At 37.5% G+C, this 23193-nt stretch overlaps 1 protein-coding gene and 1 pseudogene across 1 annotated transcript in view; both read left to right on the top strand.

The window, feature by feature from the left end:
• Positions 1 to 1261, top strand: part of LOC107660814 (nuclear RNA export factor 1-like) — a 20470-nt pseudogene extending 19209 nt beyond the window's left edge.
• A 1524-nt stretch (positions 1262 to 2785) lies between these two features.
• The window catches only part of LOC107660800 (autophagy-related protein 2 homolog A-like), a 24735-nt gene continuing 4327 nt past the window's right edge, over positions 2786 to 23193 (top strand). Inside the window, 36 exon segments of the mRNA XM_016450220.1 lie at positions 2786 to 3304; positions 3990 to 4152; positions 4262 to 4411; positions 4598 to 4700; positions 6719 to 6857; positions 8102 to 8302; positions 8497 to 8599; positions 9084 to 9251; positions 10289 to 10428; positions 11176 to 11251; positions 11356 to 11608; positions 11696 to 11837; positions 13079 to 13177; positions 13284 to 13451; positions 13586 to 13761; positions 13763 to 13809; positions 14977 to 15055; positions 15189 to 15357; positions 15431 to 15573; positions 15793 to 15944; positions 16302 to 16456; positions 16589 to 16739; positions 16867 to 17051; positions 17156 to 17236; positions 17980 to 18086; positions 18169 to 18261; positions 18344 to 18414; positions 18507 to 18583; positions 19091 to 19261; positions 20353 to 20479; positions 21084 to 21307; positions 21532 to 21761; positions 21960 to 22095; positions 22175 to 22375; positions 22455 to 22556; positions 22648 to 22732. Of these exon segments, the coding sequence (XP_016305706.1) occupies positions 3134 to 3304; positions 3990 to 4152; positions 4262 to 4411; positions 4598 to 4700; positions 6719 to 6857; positions 8102 to 8302; positions 8497 to 8599; positions 9084 to 9251; positions 10289 to 10428; positions 11176 to 11251; positions 11356 to 11608; positions 11696 to 11837; positions 13079 to 13177; positions 13284 to 13451; positions 13586 to 13761; positions 13763 to 13809; positions 14977 to 15055; positions 15189 to 15357; positions 15431 to 15573; positions 15793 to 15944; positions 16302 to 16456; positions 16589 to 16739; positions 16867 to 17051; positions 17156 to 17236; positions 17980 to 18086; positions 18169 to 18261; positions 18344 to 18414; positions 18507 to 18583; positions 19091 to 19261; positions 20353 to 20479; positions 21084 to 21307; positions 21532 to 21761; positions 21960 to 22095; positions 22175 to 22375; positions 22455 to 22556; positions 22648 to 22732 (5038 nt within the window). The 5' untranslated portion in view covers positions 2786 to 3133.

Raw genomic sequence — 23193 nt, 5'->3', positions numbered from 1 at the left:
CTATATATTAAAACTTTCTTTTTTTTTTTTTTTTTTTTTTTTGGGATGAATTGTGACCTAGATTTTTGTGAAATTAATCCACACTGCACAATTTTCTTAGGGAGAGAAATAAATTTAAATGTAAAACAATGTTAGTGTTTGTAAATGTTCAAAATTGTTGTATGATATACAAGTTTGTTTTTGGTCTCATTTCTTTTTCCTATAATTTTGCAGGTGCAAGTTAAAAGATTATCATGAACACAGTCGCAACATCAAGCACATCAAAGATCCCTGTATGTTTCACACATGAGAAGCGAACAAAAAATAACCAAATAAAAACAGATCAGTATCTGTCATGTATCGTCATCTTCTTCTTTACAGCCACTTGGCTCCACTTGCTAGAACACTCCCGCCTGACTGTAGTCGCCTTCCTCAATGAGCTCCCAATGACTCATGACATGAATTCAGTCAATGTTGATGTCAACACATACTCAGTGAATTCCTCAATGATTTTAACACTGCTTTCACTGGGGCTCTTGTTTTGTAATTTACATTTTTTTGACATCTTGTTGTTTTCCTGTCTTCTCCGTAGAGGACTTTATTAGCGTTCACAGTGAGTGGAGTGTTCAAAGAAGGTGAGTCTTGCTTGAACGCAGTTATATGTGTCAGCATAACTGTTGATCAAGTAGCGCTGTGTGTTAAACTCAATGTTTGTTTTCCTCTCTTCAGTTGATGACAATTTGAGAGACCGTGTCAGGGCATTCTCCAGAGTCTTCATCACAGTTCCAGCTCAGAATTCTGGGTAGGAAAAGCCAGCAGCAAATCACAAGCGTGACTAAATAAAAACACTCTCCGCTTTGGGCTGTTTCTGCTTTTCTTTGGCTTTTGCTGTAATTGTATTACTTAATATGGTTTCTTCATTTACTGGCTTTCCCCATGGACACACTGAATTTCCCAGAATTCATGTATGTGCGTGTCTGTCCTTTCAGCAGACAGATAAAACAATCATCCTTTGCCAATTGGTTAAAATAACCTGTTACTAACACAAAGTTGATTGGTGCATGTTTTTTTGGTATTCGTTGCATTCTGCAGTCTGTGTATCGTGAACGACGAGCTCTTTGTAAGGAACGCCACCAGCGAGGAGATACGTTGTGCATTTGCAGCACTAGCTCCGGCCCCCTCGATTAGTTCAGTGCTGCCCACCCTCACTGCATCCCAGCAGGAAATGCTCTCCGCTTTCTCCCAGAAGTCTGAAATGAACCTGGAATGGTCTCAAAAGTGAGCAAAGAGCAAAAACTATGCCCTTATACTTGCAATTCGTAATTATAGAGCTAGATATAGATGAATTATGTGGAAAATACTAGGGCTGGCCAATATGAATAATACAAAAAATAGCTAATACAAAAGCAGCTATTTTGCTTTTTATTTTTTTGTCTATTTGCATCCATAAATGTATGGCTGTAAGTCATAATGCAGTAGAGTGTAGTATTAGCAAGACCACTTTACATTATTTATACATTTCATTATTATACATTTTCATTTGAAAAATATTTAAATTTGAAATAGACATTATCACATGGTTATTTTTAGAATATAAAACATTTTTCATTGAATTTCTACTTAAGATGACTATACAAGTTGCCCTTAATTGATATAAGATTTTGTTCATACTGCCCATCCCTAGTCAATATTATCCCAACCCTGTTGGTAAGGCTTGTGTGTTGCTGTCAGATGTCTACAGTATAACGCATGGGATTTTCACAGACCTGCTCCGATTTTCACAGAACTCAATGTATGAATCTGTTTGGCCAGTTGATAGAAATGCAATATGTACAATATATCCTCATTTCAGCAGTTCTGTTTGCTGTCAATAAATAATCTGAAATTAAAAGATACTGGCATTAACCACTGAAAGCCCCACTAGATTAAATGTTTCCAAAGCTGATTAACCTTCTCAAGACGTGTTGCCTGTCTTTGTTGTTGATTAGTGTTCAGATGGACAATCTGAGGTGGACCATGTGCATTTGAAATCTAATTGCATCCATTTTGAGACTTTGGGACTTGAAACTTGTCATGTTATTCAATATTTTGCCTCCTTTAGGCTCAAGGAAAGATCCCAGAAGCTGCTTTCATAAAACAACAACAGACATACAGCAATGCATATTTATGTACATAGTTTTATTTGTTGTTAGCAGACATTTAATTATGATGTTTTAAAATGAAATGAAACAGAAACTTGTTTTATATTAATTATAGCATTTTATTTGAGTTTTTTTTTCTTAAAAGGGTTCTACATCAGGTTTATGCTTGAATAAATTACAGCACTGTTTCTGCATTAATTTTAAAAGCACCTTTTCTGTTTTAATTGTGATGTCTAAAGTATTTGCTGAGCTTTTGTTGGTGTTGTGTTAAATGTGATGTTTTCACCGCAATAAAGGTTGTTTATTCCGGCTTTTCTCAGCAAGGTAAACTTGTGGGCACATGTGATTGAATTTCTTTCTTTATAAGACTATTAATAATACAGAATGAGTAGGAGTGTTGGGTTTATTATATACCACACCAGTGATGGTATTACATGGTAATTCTATGGAACCGAAACGATACGTAATCGAATCTTTATTAGATAAGGCTCTACACAATAAAAATAATATAAATCTACGTAAGATTGGGTACAGCAAGTTCGAGTCGTTATGTCTAAATCTGGATGAAGCGTTCAAGTTGACCGTGCCAACATGGCGATTTGACGCATCCAACTTCCGGCATCTTCAGCTACGTTGACGTCATGACGCACACTCGTTCAGTAAGAGTATGAAAACAATAAACAACCTTTTGGCCAGAGGAACCATAGAGGACCTGTCGCATATTTCAGTGACATCTATTGTTAAAAGTAGAACCGGAGTGACCCGTTTGAACACAGATATCCTCTTTTAAACGCTGCTTTGGACAACCTGACGTCCAAAAACGAAGAACCAGGGGATTTTGGTGTCAAAGGACAGGAAGTTAGACGGTTTTACCCCTTCTTGTCCATCGTAGTACGCTTGAATTATTGTATTCTCATTTTCACACACTACCGAGGGGGGTTTAGGTCTGTTATGCAGGACTGGTGTCTTGTTCCGCCGCCTCTCTGCTCCCTCTCCCCGTCTGCTCTGGCCCTATGTCTCGGTGGCTCTTCCCCTGGTCGGGCTCAATAAAGAAACGGGCCTGTCGGTACCTCCTGCAACACTACCTGGGCCACTTCTTGGAGGAAAGACTCAGTTTGGACCAGCTGAGCTTGGACCTGTATAATGGCAGCGGGGTCATTACAGAAATTAACCTGGATGTGTGGGTAAGTGTGGGGTAAGACATGCCCAGGCCAGTTTCCTTGTCCAAGTGGCCCTTATTTCCAGTATTTCGTAATATCTAGTCTGGAGTATGAGATCAACACATCTTGTTAGTTGAAGGAGCACTCATGTTTCCAAGGGTTTGATGACTTGTGCAGAAAAGGCTGCATCATAGATCCTCTTCCTGGTCCTAAGTCACAGTGATCAAGGCTTACTAACTTTTGCTTTCACATTTTGAGTCTAATTACTTTATAATGTTTTTCAGTTTTTGTGGTGTTGTCATTTAGTTTTTCAAAGTTGAGCCTGCAAGGGAGTGCTAAGAAGTCTGTGTAAAAAAAAAATTAAAAATAGAAAAAAAGTAAATAATAATAATTAAATTTAACTCAATAAATGAAAAATGTAATAAAAATGTTTTAAATCAAACAGTAAAATATTATATATAATAATGTAAACACTTTTTCAAATAATATTTTACACTTTTTTTACAGTATGCATTGGGTCTATATACATACAAATATATAGCTGCCTTTTCAATTTTAGGATGAGGGTGATTATATTCTGTGGCATCTAAAAGACTGAAAACCCCTGATCATCCTTCCCCTGTTTCGCAGTCATTTCGACATCTTCTGTTCTTATATGTGATCACTTGTTCTTCAGATTCCCTAACTATACTCTGAATCCTCTTTTCAGGCAGTGAACGAGTTGTTGGAGTCATTAGGAGCGCCACTGGAGATTGTTGAAGGTTTTGTGAATAGCATCACAGTGACTATTCCCTGGGCGGCACTTGTATCAGAGCACTGCACCCTTGAAATCACTGGATTGCAAATAACATGCAGACCCAAATACAGAACCAGTGAGTTCTGTGGACTGTTCTTTGTGTGCTCATTTGGTTTGATGCATATAACCGTATTTTATACGGGATTGACTTATTGTTCAGTTGTGTTTTCTCTGATCTCTGTTAGATGGAAATTGGGATTCCCAAGGGTGGTCGTCATGCATGACGTCCAGCATGCAGCTGGCCCAGGAGTGCCTGAAGGACCCACCCGAGGCGTCAGAAGAGCCGCCTGCTCCACTGGAGGGGCTGGAAATGTTTGCACAGACCATCGAGACAGGTGTGTGGCATTTCTTGTGTCTAGGAGTGTGGTTCTGTACATTTGCTTTCTTGATTCATTAAGTAAAACTGTTAGATGACCGGCTGAGTGTGTATGATCACAAACTTATGAACTTATCAACATTGGAAAGCATTCACTTGGTGTATTAAGTGTTTTGTTTTTTTTTGACTGTTTGTGTGTTTGCAGTCCTACGTCGAATAAAAGTCACCTTTCTGGACACCATCGTGCGAGTAGAACATCATTCCCTGGACGCTGAGACTGGGGTTGCCTTAGAGATGCGCATTAAACGGTGAGGCCATGAATTACATCTTTGCACATTCATGGATGTATTATGTTGTTTTTTTCTTTTTATTTATAAAGTAGGATGGTTTGGTGTGCCAGTTAGATGTGCCATTAAAGAATGGCATGAATCTTGAAAACGTTAAATCTGATTATTACTCAAAAATGCAGTAATGTTCAAAAGTTTGGGGTCAGATTTTTTTATGAAAAGCTCGCCAAGTCTGCATTTATATGTCCAAAATACAGTAGAAACAGAAGTATTGTTAAATTTTTTTGTTTTCTATTTTAATGTTTTAAAAAATTAATTTATTCCTGATGCAAAGCTGAATTTTCAGCATCATTACTCCAGTCTTCAGTGTCACATGTTCCTGCAGAAATCATTCTAATATGCTGATTTGCTGCTCAAGAAAACATGTTATTATCATCAATGATAAAAGCAGTTGTGCTGCCTAATATTTTTGTGGAAACTTTGATACATCTCTTTCACAATTCTTTGATGAATGGAACATTCAAAAGAACAGCATTTATTTGAAATGTAACGTCTTAAATGGCTTTCCTGTCACTTAGATCTTTCCTGATCATTTTAATGTGTCCTTGCTAAATAAAAGTATTATTTTCTTTAAAATAATTGCAATGACCCTAAACCTTCGAACAGCAGTGTGTGTTATTGGAAAAACATCTTTTTCCAAGTCAAGATACATGAAAAACTCTGCATTCTTTTAGTTGACTCACAGGTTAAACTAATGGCTCGTTTTCACTGAGCGGTATGGTTCGGTACAGTACAGTACGGTACGCAATTATTTCCGTTTCCACTGTCAGAAGTTGTGAATAGTACCAAAATAGCGAACCGTACCGTACCACTTTTTTTGGTACCCTTCCATTGGGGTACCTAGCACAGCAAAGGGTACCAAAAGGGTGGAGCTAAACTCACTGCAGAACGTTGATTAGTTGACTAGAATCGTCACTTTTGTGTGATACAATGGGATAAAGCGTCCTTCACTCGTTCCGCTTTGCTGTCCATGAGTGTTGGGCTTGTTTACATCAGAGTGTGCAAACACAATAAAATATAACCGTGTATTTTATAATTTTATATTTTCACACAGACAATAGCTGTTTCTCAATATGCGTTCTTGTCTGTTCTTGTGAACTTGTGAAACATCATTGCCCAAAAACCCGCGTAATTTTCTAAATGTTACTGTTATTGTGTCATGAAATGTAGTTTTAAGAGTTTTTCTGGCGAGAATGTAATTGTTTAAAACTCAAATCTGTGGTTTATTTATAAAGATAGCACCTATTTGAAAATTTGCTATGCCAATTTCGAAGCTTCAGGCGATCACCGGGCTCTTAGTGCTAATGTATCCGCATAGGTCTTTTATTAAGTTTTAGTTTTATGTAATTTGAGTTATTTTAATACTTCAACAAACTAAATGAAAATGAAATAATATATATATTGAATTTATACATGTGTATGTATATATATATGTATGTGTATGTGTATGTGTATGTGTGTATGGTTGTACATACACATACGTAGTTGTTGTTTTTTTTGGTGTTTGGCTTAGTGTTATGTTATAATCATTATTATACTCATACCATTTGTTCTTTAATATTTTGAATTGTTTTTAGCTTTATTTTTTTATTTATTAATAAATATAAGCCTCTTATACTTTGTACTTATACTTTTATAATGGCTATTATTGTTCATTAAAACTGACATTTAACAAAAAGAGGCAGAGTTGTGCTTATTGTCACGCTTTATCGTCGATCGCTACTTTCCGGCATACACCACAGTCTATGCATACACCACGCCTATCAAGAAGGGTACTATTGGCAATGAAATGCAAGCTGGATCAGGGTTACTCGTACCGAATCATACTGTACCGTACCGTACCGCTCAGTGGAAACGAGCCATAAAAATCCATCAATCATATCCTTCAAACAAACCTTGAGTGCTTGAGTTTCCTAGAGTGCATTCCATTGTTTGTGACATCTATGTTCTGCCCCTGGTGGTAACATGCGATACTGCAGGGTGGACTATTGTGATGAGGCTGTGAGAGACTCAAGCCAGACAGTGCCTGTAGACATCCACCAACCACCAGCCTTCCTGCACAAGATCCTACAGCTCAACTCCGTACAGCTCCTCTATGAGACTCTCGGAGGTTCACAGGTCAGAGAAACTATACAACCTGTTAGTGGCTTTGCACTTTCAATGACTCCTATTTTTCTTACCCTTTTTTCTGCATTTCACTTACATGCCAGCTTGTGTATTAATAATTAACATTGTGTACTGCAAATATTGTTGCCTCTCATGATAAATTGCTTGTGATATTCCTTATTTGTAAGTCGCTTCGGTTAAAAGCATCTGCCAAATGAATAAATATAATGGGCCTCATTCATGAAACACGAGCAGAATAAATGTTTGTGTAAATCGTTTGTAAAGCTGTTCTGACGTAAATTTTCGGATTCATGAAAGTGTTCGTATTTTCAAAATGTTAGTTGGTTACTTGGTACCAAAGAAATTTACACCTGCTCCCTGCCATGTGTAAATTGTGCGTAAAACGTTCTGTGTTCTTTTTGGCAAACTGATGACACTGAATTTTGATGCACTGCCATCATAATATTGTACAAGTTTGTTTGCCCCGGGGTTTTTTTGTATTTTTTTTTGTAGCTGAGAGTTGATAAACTGTTTAGCGTTAGGTAAAACGCAGCGCTTGTCACTGTCACTTTTTACCCAGCCGTCCAATCAGTGGACAAGAGGCGGGACAAATTCTACACCGACCAATCATCCTACTTGTACAACAACTGAACAACAATAGAGAAGTTAACATTGCTGGTTACTGCATTTTTATATTTAGTAATATTCTTTAGTAAAAATGTACTGCCGTGGATATTCCACATCATAGCAACCAAATCGACAGCTGGAAAAACGCTGTGCCACCAAAGCATTCTCAAGCGCCACCAGCTGGTCGTTTTAAGAAGAGCGCCTGACATTTTTCAGCAGGCTAAAAACACTTTGGTGGACACACGTTGAATATTTATTGTTAGGCATATGGCCTATTAGTCGTTTTGGCATTTATGCAATATACTGGAGCCAAACCTAAGAAAGTAGACCAGAATATTCCACTGCGTTCCTGGACACGCAATTTGCGTAGCTGTAATTATAGGCGGGGATTATGGTAATTGTGAATGAGCGTGCACGAGCGCCCTATTTACGAATGATTGGAATTCATTGACATACACGTTTAACTATCAAATCTGACGTTTACGAAGCGTTTGTGAATCCGGAGGAGAGTTTTCGGGAAGGTCCGTTTTACGCGCAAATTTCTCAGAATTTACTCCTTTATTTACGAATGTTTCATGACTGAGGCCCAATGTCTGTAATGGACAGTGTCTTTCAACTCATCCATTTAGGGGCTGGTTTATTCTGATGACATGGCCAGCAGCAGGGAGACGGATAAGACAGATGAAAATGATGATGATGATGCATCTGATGCACCTCAATCATTGCATCCCACCCCGAAGCCCCCAGAGCCTCTGCTGATTGGACAATGCTCCGGATTCATAGAGACAACGGTCAAAATAAAACAGAATGAAATGCTGCCTGGGCCCAAGGTTTGTCTGCACAATAAAAATAAAAAAGACTGAATAGGAATATTTTATGGATGTTCGTGATTCTTCTGAATCAGTGAGATCAAATGATCAAATCATTCAGCTTCATCATGCATAAAGGACTTTGATTAGTCCAAAACAGGAGATTTATGTTTCTTTCATTGTTAACTGAGCGGAGTTCCTCTTTTTCCTCTTAGTTGGAGTTGGATGGTAAAGTAGGGTGTCTCCACCTGCTGCTGTCCCACAGTCAGATCACACACCTGACGGACCTCCTGTCCTCCCTCTGCATCGAGACATCAGGTAACATGAGCACTCTATTCTCTGTTTGCTTATCGATTTTAATATGCTTTGTGTCTCGCTTTCTCTCTTTTCAAATGAGACACATCATCATATGGCTGTTTGCACCAGCCTTAATTTAAAGCCTTTTTCAGAATCAGATTGTTCTCTATTTGTCAAGTGTGCACAAGCTCACAAGGAATTTGATATGGTTTCTAGGAGCTCTAGGTACTTACATACATATATATGCAAAAATAAACAGAAAGAAAAAAAAATATTACTAATTTTATTATTATTAAAATGATAAAACATATCCTACTGTCTAACCCCTAGGTTGCATAAGCACCATAAGGATATTGATCTATAAAAAACAACTGGATAGTGGTGGGTGTACTAGCTGTTCAAAATGGAGATCGCCTGTTGAAAAAACTGTTTTGTGCCTGGATGTTCTTGCCTGATTGACAGTGTCCAGTGGAATGACTGTGGCTTTTCTTTCTCTGTTTGTCAGAGGGCAGTGGTGGTGTTGGTGTGTCCGGTGGGGGTGTTTCTAGGCCTCTGGGTTCTGATGATCTGCGATTGATTGAAGAGGATCTTAGTAAGCAGCTGAACTCAGAAATGTATGACAGAGATCTGGAGCTGGATGCAGAGCCCTATGTCAACAGCATGGAGAACAGAGGTGAGATGAGAATAGTCAATATTTTGTTGAGATTATTATAGAACATTGATTATAATTATGGGTTCAGACTAGCATACTACTGTATTGCTATTTTTGCAGCAAGTGCATGCAGTTTTATCATGCATGACATACTTGTATGACTTGCAACATTTGCTAAATTGTGTAGTGTACAACCAGAGTGTGGAATAATGTATTCCCCAATGCAATATGCTCGACCTGACCTTCAGTTTCATTTGTGACAGTATCAGCATGCCAGGAAGCAATAAGAGTTAGGGTATTTAACTTCTCTTTGTAGACACTTTTTTGATTAAAATATAAAATATTTCTGAGATGAAAACTGGATTGCCCTTGCTAAAAAAAAAACATTTTCTCCAGGGGCCTCATTTATAAAGACGTGCGCATAATGATCCTAAATGTGAATGTACAGCAGTTTCCGAAATGTTGTTATGAACAATTTATAAAACGACAATATGCACATAAAAAATGTTCCTAAATGCATCCGTCTTTATAAATCACAGATCATCTTATATTTAACGCAGTGTGTTTAAGAGCATCAACTCGCCCTACAGAACGGCCACAAACATCTTTTTATGTTTCGGTAGAAGTACCACACTCCATATCAGTGGGCAAGGAAATCCAAGAACGCTCTCCAAAAATGAATGTGATTACCTATTTATTAATGTGATTACTAATTTACATTTTCATAAACAATGTTTAAGTTATTGAATAACTGCTATATGAGTGGCAAAAATTTTGTACACATGTTGTTCAGTTGGTGTATACATAAGAACATTTTCACGTCAGTTTCTGCCTTGATGAAAGCCAGTTTGTTCCTCACTTTTGACATTAGATAAAATCCATGAAATGTAGGTTTAAATCCGATCTTGCATACATTTTACAAATGAGGCCTCAGGCTCTTGATGCTGGTCTGTTTTTATGTTCTGAAACTATTTGTAGTTTAGTATTTTGCCAACATTTCTTAAGTTTGTCTGTGTTTGTCATTCTGTTTTGCATTTGTGACTGTTCTTCTGTCTCAGAGATGTTTTATTCGATGGGTCCTGGTATGACCAGCAGTGTGTTGTCAACACGCTCTGGGAGTGAATTATCTGACAGCGATATGGAATCGTCCATTCATAGCCAGAGCAGCCTGGCTCAAACAAACCCTCTGTCTCCACAGGTCAGTGCTGCTATGAACTCAAATGTGTATAGGTCTTTTCTCATCACGGTCAGCATATTTTGTATTTCTGTTGTTCAGAAACTGAACAATTCATTCAGGTGTGCAAATGTTTGTCAGAGAATGACAAAAAATTCACGTCAAACTTAGTTTGAATAGCTTGAAAAAATTTGTTCTTGTCAAGACATGTTAGATTTACTGTATAGCATGTCACATCAAAGACTGTGTTTTGCTAATTCTTTTATTCTTAATATTATGCATGCATTTTTTCTGACCACATATTAATTGATAGGCTATATTTTCTAAACTAAACTAAACTAGCAAAACATGATGATTAAAAATGGTGAAAAAGAAATGGTGACGATATACAGTTCCTGCAGCTTAAGAAGTAGAGCATGGCAAGGTCATGGGTTCGATGACCAGCGAATGCATGAACTGATAAACTGTAAAATTTTAATGCAATAGACCTTAGTTTGGATAGATGCCAAATTGAATTTGACACGAATGAAAACGAGAATGTGAGAGATAGACTTGCAGTGTTTACAATGGCATGGGCTGTATAAAGGTTCTAGATCACATGTTTAAACTTTTACAGGATCTAGTTATACAGAATCTTAGATACACTCTTTCCCTTATACTTTCAAATACATTTCAATATATTGATTTTGATTAAGCCAATAGACCTGTTATGCATCAGCTATCTATGTACAGCGTGTATGATTGGCTTGCACTTTTATACGTCTATTACAGGGAATGCTCTACTGTCCTCGTCGTTATCCTGTACCAGGATCCTTATCTAGTTTGCCTCAATGTAGCAGACCTCCCAGTATGTATTTAAACCTGTTTTAAACAACACATTGTGTGTGTCACTGCATTCCATTTATGTTTTCTCTTGCAATCCATCATCAGTCTTTGTTTTTCTCCCAATAGAACAGTCGTCTCAAAGCAGTCAATCAGAGCCGCTGAAACCAGACTCCTTGCTCCGCCTCTCTCTGGGCGGAGTCACACTTACTCTTTTAGAGCAGGACCCGCCTCCTGGGCCAGATGGGCTCTCCTCATTGGCTGAGGTGTCACAGTTGTTTTTCCATGAGCTTGCGTTCTTTAAGGACGGCATGTTTAGTGAGAGAGACTTCCACAATCTGAGAGGAAGCTTTGCTAAAGCATGTCCCCATTCCCACATCAGGTATGGCAGGAATTACCTGCTGTGCTCACCTACTCTATATACATGTACACACACTCTTTTTGACTCTCTCTGACCTCTGGTCTTCAGGATGACCGGTGCAGCAGTGCAGCTGACATGTGAGATGCGTAGCGCAGGGCGGCACACCCGAGCCACGACCTCTGACCTCTCCTTCAGCAGGCTGGAACTGCTGGAGTGCCTGTGGGAGTCAGGCGGTCCACAGTACACAGAGGTACACGGCACACCTGCAAACTCTTGCACCCAAATGTTGTTATTTATCAGGCCTTTCTGGGTTTGCTCTTTTGAGCCCTAAAACTCAGTAATAAAATTAGTTGGATTGTTTTTTCTTTAAATTGATTGGTGAGTCATCGAAGTTTACCAAAATCTGATTTACAGTGCAGATTGTAAAACCATATTTTTTTGTTTTTTATTTCAGCTGAAGTGTAGATGGTTTCTGCACCAAAACAGTGCTAACTTAGTTACAGTAAAGTGCAATTTGTTCACATGTATTAATATTTTGAACTAACTTTTATTTTAATAATATGAATACATTAATACACTGTGTATTGATCTAGGTTAATGTTGATTTGTAATAAATAAATAAAATTGGAAAAGAAATTCTGCTTTATTAGAATTCTCTGCCGATTTCTTTCAAAATAAAAGCTTGATGGTTTGAACATTAAACATTAAGAAATTAGGATGTTATTATTTTTAATCATAATAATAATAAAATAATAATAATTGTTCAGCCCTACAAACAAGCACAGCAATCCTAAACGCATTTGAAATCGCAATCACAGTTTTTATCAGGAAAAATCACAATTATGTTTTTCCTCAAATCGTGCAGCACTATTAGAAACATCTAATCTAATGCATTAACTAATGTTAAGGGATTGAAGCTTATTGTTAAGTGTTACCATTTAGTTTTTCTGATCATTTCCACCCTCTCTCTGACCCTTAAAGTTATAATAAGCTTGGGATTAAATAGTTGGATCTTGAAGACTACATGCAGATGACCTCTGCTGTGGTTGGCTGGCCTCCACATACTGGCCAAATGCTGAAAACAATAACTTTTTGAACTCTCTTATTTTAAGCAAAGAGCAAGTTAAGTCCTGTTTTTCATTATACATTCTCTTGAAACACTTTTGTTGCATAATTTTGTTTCATTTTTAATCTCTGTTGCACTCTAGACCACAATCTGGACTGTCAAAACAGTCAAACCCTTATTATCAGAAAATTACCAGTTGGTTACCAAATTATTACAGTTGTGTAATGGTGTAATGCAGTCACACGTCCGAAGCTTTGCCAACTGCTCAGGGAGAATTTTAAACAGATGTGAATACAGTTTGAGTTACGACAAGTCAGACGGCCAAAAGTTGGCAAATCCAGCAGGAGACATCATGCAGGCTGATGAAGGTTCTGGAAGAGTTCCTTTAAAATGAGCATGTGTGTCCACACATTTTCTTTTCCCAGCTTTTGCAGTTCCAGTCAGCCGGTCTCTTCACCATGGGCACCACTGCCAGACCCTGTGCCCAGTTCCACCACAGTCTCTCTGAGAAGCACATGCGTAAGGTACTACAGCTTGACAGAGTCCTATGGCATTGATTTGCAAGTGTTTGTGTCTTTTATACATTCAGCGATAGATCTATATGAAACTCTTTTTCCTGTTCTCCTATAGAGGGGAAGCAGGCGTCGTGTGATACGCAGGGACAGCTCTCTGCGGATTGAGCTCAGGGAGCTCAACTCTGAGTTGGACCTGGACATTATAGGCCGACTGGAGGACATCCTGCAAGCCCTGAGGCACTGTCCAGCGCCGCCTCAAAGAAACACGGCACAGGCTGCAGAGGTCACTAGACTCTCCTGATCAAATACAACAACATAATACCCCTACCTCAGCAAAAAAAAAAAAAATCTTTTTAAACCTTACACAATAAAATTATTTGTAATGTATGGTCTAATCCTCTCTCTTTTTCTCTGCAGTCTCATTTGTTGGAGCTCCATTCTTCTCTCCTGCTTCAATCTCCTTATGCCGTGTTGAAGGTCCGTTTCCCCATCCCTGACCTTCGACCCCCGGGGCTGAGGCGGCCCCTGAGCCAGCGTGCAGTGCGCAGTGAGATCTTGAGCCTGCAGATCTCTAATCTGGAGCTGAAGTCTCAGGGCCAAACTCACCAAACTACTGGAGGCCTGTTTCACTGATATGCACGGTGAGGCATCCCAAGATCAAAATTAGCATTTATTTTTCTCAGTTACCATATACGCTAGCGTTCAAAAGTTTGATGCCAGTAAGATTTTTTTTTTTTAGAAATGAATACAGCAAGGACATATTCAGTTAATCAACAGTGAAAGTTTAGAATGTTACAATAGATTTCTGTTTCAAATAAATGCTGTTCTTAATGTTACTTAATATTCATCAAGGAATTATGTTCAAATGCGTCCACAAAAATATTAAGCAGCACAATTGTTTCAACAATGATAATAATTACAAATATTTCTTAAGCAGCAAATCAGCATATTAGAATGATTTCTGAAGGATCATGTGACACTGAAGACTGGAGTAATGATGCTGAAAATTCAGCTTTGCATTACAGGAATAAATACATTTTACAATATATTCAAATATAAAACAGTTATTTTTCATTTGTAACCATTGAGAGTATTACTGTGTACAGTATTACCCTAAACTTTTGAATGGTATTGAGTTTGTGTATATTTATATATATGTATATACAGTATATTAACATATGAGAGCATGAAATCAAATTCCAATTCACATTTTTTAATAAATATTGCTATTCAGTGCACATTATTGTAAAGGGAAAAATATTTTCGAAATCTTTCATCAAAATGTAATAATCATATAATTGTTTTGTTTTTGATATAACCAAAGCAGTTTTTAATATTGTTGCAGTTATAATCAAATATTAGAAATAATATATCAGCTATGATAGTTCTCCCAAAAATGAATATTTAGTCATCATTTATTCACTCTCATGTTGTTCCAAACCTGAATGAATCTTTCTTCTGCTGAACACAAAAGAACATATTTTGCTGAATGTTGACAACCAAACAGTTGCTGGTAGCCATTGACTTTTTTTCCCCCATATTATAGAAGTCAGTGGCTACCAGCAAATGTTTGGTTGCCAACATTCCTCAAAATATCTTCTTTACTATTTACTATCTACTATAAATCTGTTTAGTAATAATAGAAAGATTCGATCAAATCCTGATGAATAAAATAAAAAATATTTTCAGCAGTTTCTATTAAATTCTGTTTCTGTTTCAGTCTGTTTGGATTCATCTTAAGGTCTGGTGTTCAGGATACAGTGGGAATTTCACTCTAAACTCACCTGGAGTGTGAATGTGTGTTTTAGGAGTGTATGAGGGCTGGGAGGGAGAGGCATTTCCCTGTATCCGTGTGCAAACGAGCGCAGATCCTGATGGCATTCCCAGGTGAGTTAGTGAGTGTATGTGTGTCTGAGATTTAGCTTTGAGTACAAAACAATGTGTTATACAGATCTTCAGTTGGATAAAAACAGCGAATCCTGGGAAAGCATTTGTAGATCCCGCTCTTTTCCATCTGTAGGATTCAGGTGCGAGTGAATGAAGGAGCAGGCTCTGACTGTACGGGTGTTTGTGAAGGGGTGAACAGGGATTTGGGGCTGGGCTCCATGTCTCTAGAGAACCCCTGTGAACTTCGAGAGAAGAACAGCTCTCCTTTCTCCTCCAACCGCACTATGTTTGAGACCGAAGAGGTGCGTCCACTCCGCCCGTCTGCCTGTCTGCCTTTCATTCCTGAACTTGACTCATTCTCTGTCTCTGTCTCAGATGGTGATCCCAGCAGACCCAGAGGAGATGGATGAGTTTCAGATTCAGTGTATATGTCAGTGTCAGTATGTGGTTGATATCACGTTTCCTGTAGCCTACATTCTCCTGCCCAGTAAAGAGGCTTTTCTGAGCATCTATAACAGGTACTGCTCAACACTTCAAGAGAATGAAATTTTAAACAATTATCTCCAAGCATTGGTTTTTAAATCCCCTTTTCAGTATAAATGATCATTTCACATTATATGCATGTTGTGTTGTGTATAAAATTAATGTTTTTTTTTTGGCAAGACAGCCATAAAATAAAATTATAAAATAAAGCCATGTTTGACTGATGTCAAGCTCCACTGTCTGTTTCTCCCCAGGATTAATAATGATCTGTTGATGTGGGAATCTCCTCCACCTCCTCCGTCCCCTCCTGCTCCTCCTCCTTCTTTTCAAAGTTCTCGTAGTCCCTCCCACCAGCACAGACCTGAGGAGAATGAATTTTACCTCTGTAAATCTGCCTTCAGGCTGGGTCAGTCATGCTCAACTGTTTCATACTTTAAGTTCTAAACATTTTGACTTGTTTTATATACTATTTTTGCATTTATTAATATTTTGCACTTGCTGTTGCTTTTATATTTTCAGTCTTAATTTTAATTGTAGTTTAAGTGTTGTCATTTTTATTAGGGTTTTTTTTCTGTATGGCTTTAATTGATTTTTGTTTTAGTTTCAGCTTAAATTTATTTTATTTAAATTGGTTGCTAAGGCAAGTTTTTCCATCTGATATTTTTATTTTATTTTATTTTATTGTTTTATTTTTTTAGCTAACAGCAACCATACTGTGTTGGCTTCAGTTAAAGATTCTTAATCTTTTCACTCATCATTCCAGAATCTGACTCTGAGGAGGAGGAGCCTCAGTTCTACTCAGCCAAGCAATCAAAAAGAAGGAAACAGTTAGAGCCTCAGTCCAGCCACGCCCTCAGTCTGCTCTGTTTAACGGTGCTGATTGGCAAAGGTCGCCTCCAAGCCATGACAGACTGCAAGGTAAATGTGAAAAAAAAAATTACATGCTTGATTGTTGTAGCATTGTCACAATAGCAAAATTATAGAAGTCAACACCAGTGGCAGTAAAATTTCACTTTACTCGCATTTAATTCTGATACCATTCTTTTTAAGAATGAAGCTGGACGTAAAATGGACTTCTGTCATGGAGAACTCGTTTTGGACTTGGAAGGAGGGAAGATTTTTAGTGTGTCGCAACACCAGAACAATCCCAATCTCAACTTCCTGACCATAGAAAGCAGAAGAGTAGAGCTGTACCATAAAGGTGAGCTGTTAAACCATTAAAATGACATCTAACCTCTTATACTCCTATAGTTTTTTGCATAGGAAAAAGTTATTATCCTGTTCTGAATTGCAAAATGTTTTTTTTTTTTATTTGGCTCTTTATATAGCCGAGGTCCCAGACTCCCCTATTCCTGTGAAACTGGAAATGCCCAGGTTCACTTCCCCAGGTCATCTGGACCCTACCATTTACCCCACAGAGGTGGGGGTGAGCAGTGTTGGTGGCCGAGAAACCGTCGTTCAGATGCTGTCGACTGCCATCAAGATCACATTAGATCTTGAGAGGAATGTGAAGGTTTGTGTGTTATTTCATCTGCTTGTCGCCTGTCAGTTGGGTTAATCATGGGATGGTAGTTGTTTGTTTGTCATTTATAAGTATTCATCTCATTTTCTTTGTAGGAGTTTCTGGTCGCGCTGCGACTCCATGGTGCTACTTTACGACATCACATGGCATTGACCAATCATAGCTGGCATGAGCAGGTACCTGTTGGTAACTAGATTAGATATGAACTTTAAATAGGAGTGCGGATCTGTCATGAATGTCTGGCTAATGTGTATTTTTAATAATATACGTTTCTGTATTTATATATAGCTTTAATCTATTTTTATTTCAGTTTTAGTCATTTCAACCGAAACTTATTTCAATTAGTTGTCATGGCAAGTTTTTTAAGTTTTTCATCTAATATTTAGATTTATTGTTTTGTTTTTATTTTATACTTTTTATTCATTTTATTTTGTAATGTTTTTAGTTTTAGTTAAAAATAACTTCAATTATTAATAACTTGGCTTCAATTATGTCTTCTTATTATCAGTAGTAATTACTTATTTCTATTTTTTTTGCATCATCAATGTTATTTTAGTATCATTGAGATGCTATTATAGGTTTATTAATGTTAATTTGTTTTTATTTTTATGTTTTCCATTTTCATTTTAATTTTACTGTTTTACTACTTTTTTTGTATGTTTTTGTCATTTTTAGTTTTAGTTTTTTTGTTTTGTTTATTCGTTTTTATTCCAGTTTTAGATATTTTAGTACATCAAGTTAAACTAAATTAAAATGAGAAATGTTGCTACTATGTTGCAGCTAGCTGAAATAATATTAAGTGTTATATTTCTATATTTTATCTTATTTCAGTCAACCATTATTTTAATTCAAATAACTAAAAAAAAATGTTTTAATGGTTTAGTTTCAGTTAACTATAACAACACTGTTCTCTGTACAGATTGTTGATTTCCTTGATGTCATTGATGACGACATTTTAGGCTACACTCCACCTGCCGTCATCACAGTTCTTCACACTCACCTGGCCACCTGTGCAGTGGACTACAGGTATTGTAGTAACACTGAATGCTTGGTCTCACAAATACTCTTAGTTCATTCAGTCAACTTTCTTGTTCATTTCTCCCTCCAGGCCGCTTTATCTTCCTCTGCGAGTTTTGTTTACAGCTGAGTCCTTTTCTTTATCCAGCAACATCATTGTGGACACTGCGACCTTTCACCTCAGGTACTGGTCACTGTGATGTGATCCTAAACGGTTGTGCTGAGGTTAATTGAGAGTTTCTAACAGCTCTGAAATCTTCTTTTAGGTTTATCTTAGATGACTCTGCGTTATACCTGTCGGATAAATGTGAAAGTGATACTGTGGATTTGAGGCGAGGTACAGAACGAGCATAGCTTTTAAAATCTTACTTTGAATTAATATCTAAAGAAAGGGCCACCTCTAATCATATTGTTTTTGTCTGTCTCAAGACTATGTGTGTGTGTTAGACATTGATCTGCTGGAACTGGCTATAACGACTTGGAAAGGAACTGACTCGAGTAAACTGGTTAGTTTCATGCCAACCATCACTGGTTTGAAGATATATAATAATAATAATTATTATTATTTACTATTATTAAAAATGTTATTAATTTGTTATATTTTAATATAATAAATGTTATTTATTGATATTTGTATATTATTTATTTATTATCTTTAATATATTATTAGACCAATTTTGAGTTAATGTATTAATTATTATTATTATTATTTAAAATTGCATAAACCTGTTACCATTTTATTTATTTCATATTTTATCTTCCTTGCAAATCACTTAATCATGGGATGTGACATTAATTTTAGTGCAAATAAATATAAGTGCATATATTCCTTTTAAGGTTACACAATTATGCAATAATTACATAAAATGTTGTTTTAGATTAATTATAGCCTAACACAATGCAGGACAATGCAGTAGCTGCTTAAAATTTCATGTCATGTAGTTTTTTTTTTTACTGTTTTTTTTCTTCCATTTTGTTAATAACTATCTGTATTTCATTAATAATATTTACAGACTCAGCCGCTGTTCGAGCTTCGTTGTTCTAATAATGTAGTTCACGTGCACACCTGTGCCGACTCATGCGCTGCTCTGGTCAACATGCTGCAGTACCTGGTCTCCCAAGGTGATCTTCATCCTCCCCCTCGCCACACATCCCCCACAGAGATCGCCGGACAGAAACTTCTGGTATGATTTCTTGTACAGCTATATTCATTATTTATTCATTGCCATAACAACTTAGTTGTTCGGAATTTTGCCAACCAATAATTTTCAAAGCAGCCCGTATTATGTTACTAATCTGACTTCTCTGCTGATCTGTGGAACTACCAGACTACACTATAATTGAGAAAGTCAGCACTCTTTCAATCACAGCTCTATAAAAATTGAACATACCAACTTTAGATACTGTTATTAGACCAATCAATGTGAAACCCAATCATTAGTGTACACAGAGTGCAGTAATGGTGACAGTACAGTTGAACCCCCAATTGCTTCCACTTATCAAAAAGTTTAACTAGAATGATTGCATTAAATGCAGATTTGTAGTCCACAAAGAGGGCCCTGACATTGGTATCGGGGGCTTCAAGACACAGAGCCACAGCATCATCAACCGACCTGTTAGCCTTATAGACGAATTGGTAAGAATCCAGACAGATTGTAGAAATTAAGTTCCTAAGTACCAATCGCTCAAAGATTTTGATAACAACTGAAGTTAGCAATCTAAGCAGTTAATATTCAGCTTTTTTAGCACTGGAATAATAACAGCTGCTTTAAAACATGCTGGGACTCTGCATACTCTTAATGACCAGTTGAATATATCAGTGAATACTGGGGCAAGAATGTACGTACTCCACATTAACGTTGCAGATGATATGGAGTCCGGGCCTGCTGCCTTCCTGCTGTTCTGCTTCCGCAGCAGATTCCTGACTTCATATTCCTCTATTTTAAAGGAAGGAGTACTGGGTCAAGAGGGCAGCTTCGGCTGACCTACCTGTTCCTACCATTGTATTATCAAATAAACTATAGAACGCGTTAAGTTCATCAGGCAATGTGATGTCACTTTCATCTTACAGAGGTAACCACCTCTGTGTACTCATCCAAATCATAGCATGACTCTTTAAAAGCAGACCAATCAGTAGCCTCTAAACAGTCCATTAACATTTCTATTTCATCAACCAATCAATTCCTTGACATTTCTCTTGATTGGTGTATTTTCTCTTGATAGTATAGCTTCTTTCTCTCATTTGTATTCAGCTCTAAAATAATATGTTTTTTAGCTGTCAGAAAGTCCCGCCTCCCTTCCGCCCTGCCCACCAGCTGAGACAGCAGAGATTAACCAATGTGACCTCACAGATGCCTTGATTGACACCGAGAGAATCCTACAGGAAGAGACCCAAGATTCTGGTAAGACTTTGGAAGTTGTTTATATATACAAGGCATATCTATAACAACAAAACATGTAGAAGTTAATGTTTTTATTTTATGACTAATCTTTTATAAATTTTAAAATAGTTTGGGGTTGGTATCATTTTGAAAGAAGTCGCTGATGCTCACCAAGCAAGGCAAATGCATCTAAAATACAGTGAAATCGATAGTATTGTGAAATATTATTATAATTTAAAATAACTCTTTTCTGTCTGAATATAGTTTAAAATGTAATTTATTCCTGTGCTTCCAAAGTTGAATATTCAGCATCATTATTCCAGTCTTCAGTGTCACATGATCCTTCAGAAATCCTTCTAATATGCTGATCTGCTGCTCAAGAAACATTTCTTATGTCAAAACAGTTGTGCTGCTTAATATGTTTGTGGAAACTGTGGTACAATTTTTCAGGGGTCTTTGAACAGAATTAGTTTGAAATAGAAAACGTTTGTAACATTATAAATTTATGTACTGTCACTTTTGATCAGTTTAATGCATCCTTGCTGAATTAAAGTATAACCAAAAAGACACCAAACTTCAGTGTTATAGATTGATGGTTATTTACTTCTTTGTATTTGAAAAGCAGGTTCTCCCTCCATCCGCCGAGCCTCACCTGTCTCAGTCTATCTGTTCCCGGGAGAAGCCCCCAAGCTCCGCCCCTCTGTTCTAGAAGAGGAGGAGTCTGATATTGATGGTCTGGTCAGCACAGCTATGGAAGCTCATGCAGATATGATGTCAGAGGAAGAATCAGAGGGTTCCACCGACAATGACGACTTCTGCATCCTAGAGGCTCCTGGGATGGGCATCCCAGTATGTACCCACAGTTTTCATATTCTTCTCCAGCTTTTTAAAACAAAAGTAAATTTCACAAATAATTATAAAGACACATGCAAGAAACACATTGAATTAAACATGAAATGTTGAAATCAAAAGACCAAAATAGCATTTTCTTATAAAACATATTCAACATCTGTTTTATTTATAACTTCGAAAAATTATTTTTTTACAGTGCAATTTTTCTCTCTCTCTGACAGCCTAGAGATGGTGAGCCTGTGGTGACGGTGCTCTCCCAGGGTCCTATAAAGGTGCGGGATGGATACTACTCTCGGCCTCGGGGCAGTTCAGATCTGCTGCGCGCCCCGGCCTGCTTCCCAGTGCCTCAGAACAGAGTGGTGCTCCGAGAAGTGTCTGTCGTCTGGCACCTGTATGGCGGCAAAGACTTTGGCGGCAAACCCAGCTCGGCCCACACACCGCACAGCCATAAGTGAGTGCAGCAGACGTTTCTGAGAAGCCAGACTTTGAGGGTGTCTGTAGATTGTTTGCTTTTTGAAACAGGGACTTGTTACAGATTGTTACAATGTTGCATTTTCTTTATGGTTCTGAAACAAACGCTCCAAACGAGCCAGGTGTGAAAAAGCCCTAATGTTGAAATCACATGCAATGAAATATTTGTGTCTCTCAGGGTTCGTTCAGCTGCTCCCGGAGCCCGTGGTTCTCCCTCTCGTTCAGCGGGGCCCTCACGGCCCCAAAACTCTTGGCGGTGGGTTGGAGGAAGTGGGCGGCAGCACACACTGCTCATGGAGATACAACTGACAAAGGTGTAATGTGTTGTAATCAGCGATTTGAAGATTTAGAAAGCCTTCTTTCTAGTTTTATAACCTCTTTCTCTCTCTTCAGGTCAGTTTCCAGCATGAGACGTACCCAGCGGTGGCGCCCTCTGCTGCAGAAGGGCCGGGCCTTGGAGAGCAGCCTATTTCCCGCCAAGTGTTTATCGTCCAGGAACTGGAGGTGCGAGACCGTCTGGCTTCCTCTCAAATCAACAAGTTCCTGTACCTGTACACCAGTGAGAGCATGCCGCGCAGAGCCCACTCCAACATGGTGAGTTATAGAGCGGGATAGAAAGAGAACAAGTTTCTGTTTGTGTTTATGTTCTTACCTGGCCCAATCGTTGCTGTAGTTGACGGTGAAAGCGCTGCAGGTGATGCCTGAATCGGGTCTGGGTGGACCGGAGTGCTGTCTGAGAGTCAGTCTGCTACCACTGCGACTCAATATTGACCAGGTACAGATTATGCATTAACCATTTTTCGGCACAGAACAAATAGTGTTTCATATCAGGCTCAGTAAAAGCCACATTTGTTTTCATTTCCTAGGATGCACTTTTCTTCTTGAAGGACTTTTTCAGTAACATGGCCGCAGGAGTTAATCCTTACCTAGCCATTGACCCTGCAGCTGAGGGTATGTCTACCCCCTATGAACAAACGAATGAATGAATGAATTTATGTATGTATGTATTTATTTATTTATTTTTAATAGTTTTTTTAATCTATTTTTTACCTTTTTATTTATAGTTTATCAATTTTTTTATACTTTTTTATTTATTATTATTTGTTTATTAATATTTTCAATTGGCTTTTATTTTTATATTTTCAGTTTTCATTTTAAATGTAGTTAATTTTTTATTTTATTTTTATTTTTATTTTTTTCTATTAGCCTAGTTTTTATATATATTGCTATTTTGGTTTCATTCATTTTTATATATATATTTTTTAAGTTTAGGTTTATTTAGGTTTACTAATTTTAGTGCTTTAGCTTCAACTTATTTCAGTTTGTTATTTTTATATACAGTGGTGTGAAAAAGTGTTGGCCCCCTTCCTGATTTCTTATTTTTTTGCATGTTTGTCACACTTTAATGTTTC

Source organism: Sinocyclocheilus anshuiensis, unplaced genomic scaffold, assembly GCF_001515605.1.
Source record: "Sinocyclocheilus anshuiensis isolate Anshui unplaced genomic scaffold, SAMN03320099.WGS_v1.1 scaffold1289, whole genome shotgun sequence".
NCBI lineage: Eukaryota > Metazoa > Chordata > Actinopteri > Cypriniformes > Cyprinidae > Sinocyclocheilus > Sinocyclocheilus anshuiensis.
Note: the sequence above shows the minus strand (reverse complement) of the source record. Positions and strands in the feature narration are given on the sequence as shown.